This window comes from Sinocyclocheilus anshuiensis, unplaced genomic scaffold (genome assembly GCF_001515605.1).
Source record: "Sinocyclocheilus anshuiensis isolate Anshui unplaced genomic scaffold, SAMN03320099.WGS_v1.1 scaffold784, whole genome shotgun sequence".
Taxonomy (NCBI): domain Eukaryota; kingdom Metazoa; phylum Chordata; class Actinopteri; order Cypriniformes; family Cyprinidae; genus Sinocyclocheilus; species Sinocyclocheilus anshuiensis.
The window spans coordinates 1,308,445-1,317,034 of NW_015554160.1; the positions used below are offsets into that span (position 1 = coordinate 1,308,445).

The 8,590-nt window shown below is 37.8% G+C and overlaps 1 protein-coding gene across 1 annotated transcript in view; it reads left to right on the forward strand.

Moving 5' to 3' along the window:
• Positions 1-8,590, forward strand: part of LOC107670831 (EH domain-binding protein 1-like) — a 149,509-nt gene that overhangs the window by 104,908 nt on the left and 36,011 nt on the right. The window contains exon 17 of the mRNA XM_016463601.1: positions 7,615-7,783. Coding sequence (XP_016319087.1) covers positions 7,615-7,783 — 169 coding nt within the window. The remainder of the gene's footprint in view (positions 1-7,614; positions 7,784-8,590) is intronic.

The window sequence follows — 8,590 nt, forward strand, 5'->3', positions numbered from 1 at the left end:
GTGTGGTTTAATTTTTGTAAGTATTTCTATTTAGTTTTAGTAATTTTAGTACTTTAATTTAAAACTTTATCCAGCTTTTATATTTTGGTTTATTTCAGCTTTATTTCAATTAATGAAAAATGATTTTAATAGTTTTAGTTAACAATAACAACACTGGTTTGCACCATGCGTCCTTTCTGGATTAGCGGAATTATGTCGTAATGTCAAACCATTGAAAAATCTGGTGTAATTTTACATTTTAAAGTGTTTTTGTCACACCAGGCTTGTTTTGTTGCAATTTTTACTGCCTGTTCCTGTGTTACACTGTGGATTTATAAACTGATGCTTGAATCAAAATGCATTTTGTGGCAGTTACATTATGTCACAGTTGCTATTTATACATCTTAACTTATACTGAACCCATAACATGTCTCCCCCACTTAATTTCACTCTTTCATAGACAAGACCTTTAAAATAAAGTGATGAGAATCTCCCCTCTGTTTCTTTTTCCTCTTTTTCAGTCCTTGATAAAGAGAAAGCGGGGGAGAGGGAGCGATAGTGAGGGGAAATAATTTTTATTTATGTAGTCCTTTAAATCATAAAAAGGGAGGGAGGCAGAAAAAGGGGACAGTGCGTTTCTTCAGATTTTCTCAAGCATTAGTTGATCAGTGCAGTAATTTCACAGCGCTTTGGCCAGGGTAATTATGGAGGATACGGCGAGAGAGCGAGCAGGAGAGGGGAAGGGAAAAGATTCCAGGTGAGCTTCCTCGTGTTCACTGGCTCGTTATGATTAGTTTAATTGGACTGTGTTTGATTTTTACCGACGAGGCCCTGCTTCACCCTCCTGACTCTCTTCTCCGTCCTCTCTGTGTGACAGTGCGGTGACTTTTCAGAGCCCTCTCAGAGAGAGATGGAGCAAACCTTTGAACTCGTGGCGGCCTCCCTGTGCGCTTGTGCGTGTGTGTTTTGAGGCAAACCGCTGCCTCCATCACGCTCGTTTTTCAGCCTCGTTTAACTGCGACGTCAAACGTGTAATCAAATATGTTGCTTTTTCTATGTAAATCTGTTGTCAGTACTAACACACCACATACTGCAGTGATCTCTCTCTCGCTTTCTCTCTGTAGTCCACAGTCGTTAGCGTCGGCCCGCCTCTGATGCGTGAGAGTCAGTGGGAAGGCCCGGGGAAGACCAATTGTCCCAGCAAGCACCAGAGACTCTGAGTTAATTGGGCCAATTAGGCCACAGTCGTCCTCCTGTTCTCTGTTCTTTGGGTCTGACGCCCTCAAACGATTCCCTCAGACTTTCAAAGGAACCGTGGCTGCGCCTTCCATATGCATTTTAACATGCTGACGTGACTACACATGCTCTCTCACGCTGGATTCCGATTGTCTTTTTAGTTTGGAAACCTTTCTTTTTCCGGTGGATTCTCGTCTAATGAAACAGAATGGATAGAAGGTAGTTGAAGGGCTGTGTGTGTGGAGATCAAAGCGGTTGGTTGGAACAGAGAAACTGTTAGACGGCGAGAGAGAGAGACGCCCCTCCAATCTCTTCATGAGTTGTGATCAAGCCACTGCCCTCTCTGGCATTACGCACACACAGTCATTTCTTAGTGGGGCTGACTCCTCTTTTTTTTCCCCCTTGTCTATCTCTTTTTCTGTCTCTCTCTATATCCACCACAGCAACCTCTCCTTTCTTCTCTTCCACTACCTCATTCCTTTCTCTACCTCTTTTCTACCGCCCTTCAGTTTTTAACCTCATTCATAAGTCGGTCTCCTATGAATAAAATATGAAGGATAAAAGCATAAAGTTTAAGTTCATTTTGATTTGAAATTGCAATTGTTTAATCCAGTTATTTCAGTCGGTCTGAAAAGTGTTTGTTTAGAGAGAGAGAGAGAGAGAGTGCTAAGAGCATTTGTGTGTCTGTCTGTCTGAACACTTTAATTAAAGAAAGTAAGTACAAGCATTAATACAACGTTTTTCAATAACTTGTTGATTTTCTGTCGCATTAATACATTTTTAATGGTCATGCTCCAAGTCTTGCTAAAGACTGAAAGAGATCAAACTTTTTCAAGTTAACAATACATTTAAAAATTCTTGAATGTGCATTGCTGTCCGCAACCTATTTTACATCCGTAATCTGATATATTTCTGAGAAGAACTAGATATTCACTGATGTAGTGAAAATTTTATTCTTGATTTTTGGGCTTGATGTTTATTTGGAAACTGATTGGATGGTGAAAAGTGGGAGTTACATACCAGAATGGATCCAGGGCGAATAAGAGTTTGCTAAAACAGTGCGCAACTAGTTGGTTAACCATTTGTTTAATATTAAAGAGTGCTGAAATAAAATATTTTAATTCATGAAGGATGCATTAAATTCTTTTGCAAATAAATACTGTTCTTTTGAACTTTCTAATCATCAAAAAATGCTGATAAAAAAAATCACAGTTTCCACCAAAATATAAATCTTTTTAAATAAAAGTTTTCAACATTAATAATAAAAATATTTCTTGTGCACTAAATCAGTATATTAGAAGTATTTCTGAAGGATCTTGTGACAATGAAGACTAGAGTAATGGCAATTTTGCCATCGTATTTTAAAATATATTAAAACAGAAAATGTAAATTTGAAGTTGCAATATTTCACAATATTAATCTCTCTTACTAATTTCAAGTGATGTCAGCAGAAAAAAAATCAAAGTAATTTTAGAGGAAGAGCAAACTATTATATTCTGATTGCAGGTTATAAAGACAGATGTTTTTGGAATAACAAAAAAAGAAAGTTAGTGGAGGAGCAATCTGTCGATTACTTGTTACAGTTGTTATTGTGAACAATTCATTGGTGAACATTAAAAAAGTAAGAAATGTCATAAACTGCTCGTCCTCTTCAACAACATTTCAGTTGATGTCACCAAGCCCTGTTATTTTTCAACCCCCTCCCCTCATCTCTCAATCCAACCAATTCCTGATCAGCCTTATCTTTTTTTCTCACAAATGATCTTCTTTCACTCGGAAACACGTCACATTACGGAAGCGACCTGGCTTTCATGTTGTCTGAAGCAGGTGTGTGTTGTTTGTACTCGGTAAAGAACAGCTTGCAATGAATGGCTCTTTCTACCGGGTAATTATGTTGTCGTGTAAAGGATAACGTTTTCTTCCTACTCACTCACAAAGTGCCTGCTCAACCTGTCCGTCTACTACTCTTTCACTCGCATCAAGGGTTTGTCTTTCCAAATGCCCACATTCATCAGTTTGTGTGTGAGTAATATTGACACACAGCTCTCCCTCCATCTCTGTAACATCTTGCCTCTGGCTCTCTGCAGTCGTATATTTTGTTTGGTAGTAATTTTGAGCTTGACATTGTCATTTTTGTTCATGCCCACTAAGTGTAATGGGAATGTCTCAAATGCCCTCATGAGTTGTGCATATGCTTGTACGTTAAATGCCAGATGTCTTTCTGAGGACATCAACAGCCTTTATCCTTCCATCCTGTGAAATGGGTTGGTAACTGTTTGACAGGGTTTTTTTTTTGTGTGTGTGAGCCAGGTGCTAAGGGCAGTCTGTGTAGCCCGCAAGACATCTATCTCTATCTCTCTATTTATCTGTTCGCCCTCGCACCGCACCAGTATCATCTACACACATGCAGAAACATAATTATGCCATGTACAACGGCCTTTGATAGCATGTACAGTTTTCTTCTTAATTCTTTATCAAATGCATTGATCGTGGTGTATGTGCATTGATCCAGGAACCACATCTGCAGCCCAGCGATAAGGCCACGGTGGCATCTCTCTCTCGCGCTTGCTCTCTCTCGCTCTCGTTTGGCTGGGGGCTAAAGCAGGCTGCTGTAGGATTAGCTGATGCTCAGCTACTTGCATTTTAAGTTGACACCTCAACACCAAGCAGAGGCCACATTACAGAGGAAAGGCTGCCCTGTCCGTCCACCCAACACCTCCCCTTCTGTACGCTGGCACTCTCTCTTTCTCCCTCTCTCTCTCTCGACTACATATAATTGGATTTGTGAATGGGAGCAGCCGAATGCTTCCTTTAGAATGGCCGGGGACACAAGGTGAAGTTTTCTCATTACAGACCACGAAGCCAGGGGACAGATCATAGACGATCTGTATTTTCCATTTAAAGAGGACAGAAATGGGAGAGAAGGAAGAATAAAAGAGAGGAGGGTTTGATAGACAGTGCAGAGAGAGGGAGGTGAAGAGGACAAGGAAGTCTCTTTATTTCACAGGTCACTTTCTAAAGGACTGAGAGAGAGGGTTGATGAGCCCGAGACGTGGCAGTGTTTTCATTTTCTTGAACGTGTCTCAAACATTGCGTTCATATTTGATTGCTTTTGTAAGCGCGCTGAATATTTGGGTTTGGTTATTTCATTTGTTTACCGTTTGGATGAGTTCATAGGCAAGTAGGGTTGGGAATCAAAGACCGGTTCTTAATTATAACCGGTGACGTCATCACAGCCTTGTTGATTTTCACGCCATTGTCTTATTTTCTGTCAGCAATCAACTTTCAAGTGGATCATTGCAGTTTGAAAAGTCTGCAAACGCATCTATGATTTTCTATATTACAATAGAATTTGTATATATTGTAGGGCTGCACGATTATGACAAAAATCATAATTGTCGATTATTCCTTTGAAATTGTAATTGCGATTATTAATTACGATTAAATGAATGATGTTTACACATTTGTTTGAAGCAACTGCATGCCGTATTTTTATATGAAAATAAACAAGCTGAAAACACTAACTGAAAAACTTTTATTGCTTTTCTATAGTATTAAGCCTCAAATGTCAAATATACATCGGGTTGGTTTCTTCTTTAAATAAAAAGGTAAAAATATGCATGGTATTATAATGTTAGACTAAAACTAAAATTAAAACAATGGAAAAACCCTTAAGATAACATGTAGAAAGAAAAAAAGCATCTTAAGCATGCAGAATAACATAAGTGGACTTTGACGATTAATTGCTGCTTTGAACGATTATGTAATTGTGCCATCCGTAATTGTAATCGCGATTAGAAATTTGATTAATTGTGCAGCTCTAATATATTGTATTATATATACTGTATTGTATTTTTTTTTTTTTTTATTATTTATATAAAAATAAAGCAATTAAATAAATATAAAGAAAATAAATAGAATAAAGAATTATACATAAATTTAAGAGAAGCTAATAATTATTTTTAATGGCCGATAGATAAATGGCTGATATAAAAAATCTATACTGTATTGTCTAAATAAATTTAAAATAAAACACTTAAAATTAAAACAATTGAAAGAATTGTTTTCCGATCATATTCCATTCTTTTCCCTCAAAATGAAGAAGAATCATTTATGGAATCAGAACCAGAATTGATAAATTACTAATGATTTCCATCCGTACACACGTTTGTGTGTGTCTTTTGGATGGGCTAAAAATTCAAACCCTCTCTTCTTCTGCACTGCTTGCTTGTGCAATGTGTGTGTGTGTGTGTGTGTGTGTGTGTGTGTGTGTGTGTGTGTGTGTGTGTGTGTGTGTAATATATTGTTTTTTTTTTACTGCATTTTAGTCTAGTTTAATGTTATTTATACATTTAAATTGTAAAAAAATATAGGAGTTCATGTAGAAATTAACAGTAATTTAGTTTAGTAAGTCTTAAAAGTATTGCTTATTGCTATTTTATGTTATTGTTATAATTAATATACATCCAAAACATTATTGTAAAGTTTTCCAAAAAAAAAACCCTCTCTTTTTCAGTCCAGTGCAATTGAATTACTTTTTGTTTGTGAAATATGATGAAAGTACAGGCCTGAAGTTGAATGAAAATGTAATACAATGTGAAAAGTGTATTTATTTATTTTTTGGAAAGTTAAGGAAAAACTTACAGAGCTGCATTCAAATGTCTGTCCTTTTTTCACCATCAGTGTTATCATCCATTTAGTGTGAATCAGCATTTATTCCAGGTATACCATGCATTTCCAACTTCATAAAGTGTCTTGTCTGCCCCTTTACAAATTCAAGCTTCTGTTAAATGTTCCAGCACAGTCTGTGGATTGACGCATCTTTCCTTTCCTCTGTCTGCTGCTGTTCTTCATCTCTTCTTAATTTTCCTCGACTACAGTATTACAGAACATTTCCAGAGTTGCCTAAAAGCAGTTTACACTGGGGGCCTGGTGCTAATCCTGCCCTTTGGGTGCACACACACAAAGAATCTCATTTTCTGTGCTAATGGCTAGCCTAGCCCTGAATTGCTGTATGTAAAACAGTGTGTCGAAGGTTGTGTGTGGTGATGATACCTGCAAGGTTGAGCAGATCATTTGGCGTTTTAGACTTCAGCTGCAGAAAGAATGACAATTATATTACGTTAAATTGTACAAGGAGCACAGGGCAAAAGCCTCACAGCTGAAACGAAACATGCATTATTGTACAGTAGAGGTAGATGTAGACACGCTCACAGAAACATGTGGTTCTGTTTGTTTTTGTTGATTGCTTAATTTATTTGCTTTCATATCATTGGCTATTCCAAGCCATCCTCCAATTAGAGCAGATGTATTCATTTTGCGAGAACATAGCAGACACACACTCATACTAAACGTGCCCAATTCAGCGTTGGCAGGGGAGCTCCTGTGTTTTCAGGTGTAACCTGGCCTTAGCTTTGTCTTGCATGTTCAAATTACCCTGAGACTCAAAGGCCTCCGGGCTGGACCCCTGAAAAGTGCTCCTGGGATTCCCTCATCTGCATCTGTCTGCTTATTGTCCTTCTGAACAATGGCTTCAGACAAACAGTGTCCACAGAAACAGGTGAAATGGGGTTAATTAACTTAACACTTTTGTAACCAGTTGGGCTAATTCACTCTCTGCTCTTCTGCTCCAGAAACCTGTTACCACCTTGAAAATATGTGCATGGGTGTGTGTTCATGTGGCTGTCTGTGGGGCCAGGCTACCCATCATGCTAAGCAGACCTGTCTTTAATTCTAATGTGTGGTAGTGGTACTACAACTTTGTGAATATTACATAAAATTGTTAGGTTATAATAACCATCCAGTATTATGCATTTTCTCAAAAGCATTGTTACCCAACTGTGGTCACTAATTCTGTCATTACCAACATAGTTCAATTAATCAGTGTTTCTCAAAATAATAGTTACTAACTACAGGTCTAATTTCAATAATGTGTTATTAATTAGCAGTATTTTTTATTAAAAATGTTTTACATGTCAGGCGCTTGGTCTAGTGATTAGATGTTGCAATTAAATGTAATTCAAGTTTGGATCAAGTGACATTTCCCAGTCACTGTTTCCTCATCTGTCTATTCATGTTTAAGTAGTTGATGCATACATTTCTGTCTCTACCTCTTGTTGATGCACACAAAACACTAAAAAAAAATGACACACCAGCAAATATCTCAGGTTTATTATGTCTGGACCTATACAGAATCAATGACAAATAAACCATGCAGTGAATCTCTCGCTCTCTCCCTCTGTGCCAGAGACCCTCCATCCTTACTGTTAAAAAAAGCTGCTATCAGTCTGATCTGATGGGAGAGAGAAGAGTGAAAATGGCATTTCTGTCAATTACTTGAGATGGCACCCGTTCAATAACCCCCCTCTCCCTCTGCTTCTGTGTGTGTGTGTGTGTCAGGAGCGTGATGAAGAACGGCGCAGGCAGCTGCGAGAGAGAGCCAGGCAGCTGATAGCGGAGGCTCGATCTGGAGTAAAGATGGCTGAACTGCCTCTCTATACTGACTCCACCTCTATAGCCTGTAGTGCAGCTGGGAACAACTTAAAAGGAAGGTCAAAGACAGCTGGAGGTGAGTGCAGGGGGACTTTTATAGGCCGAACACGCACATACACTCACAATGCATAAACGCATGCATGCACATTTTCTCATAAGCATGCGAACGCACACGCAAATCTACATGCGTTCATTTTGAAATACCACAGACATAAGCTCTGTTCCAAAACATACTGAGATGCCTATGTAGACATGCTCTCAAGGGTGCATACCTTGCTTTGGCGGAAGTCTAAAAGCAGCTTCACGTCCTTCATAAATAAGGTAATTCCATAATACATTGCATCATGCTTGTTGGGAGATGATATGAAGCAAGAGATTGTGAATGTTGATTACAATTCATTCAGAGCCTAAAAGCATGGGCTGTTTCACCCAATGTGCACAATTTTCCCAATGTTTGTGTGTGCTATGTACATTTTGAGGCTTAAAAGCATAGTTCATCCAAAAATGAAAATTCATCATTTCATGTCGTTCCAAACCTGTGACTATTTCTTTCGCAAAGCACAAAAGAAGATATTTTGAAAAATGTTTCAACTGTTGTCCATACACTGAGACTTCAAAATATCTTCCTTTGTGTTCCACAGAAGAAATAAAGTCATACAAGTTTGGAACAACATGATACTATTTTAGTATTATTTACATACAGAATCCACTGCCAGCATTTTCAGTATTACATTTTCTGTTTTTTGACTTTTAGTTTGTTTTTATTAGTTGTCTTATTAGTTTACATTTGTATTATTTTTAAATATATATATATATATATATATACAGTGGGTACGGAAAGTATTCAGACCCCCTTAAATTTTTCACTCTTTGTTATATTGCA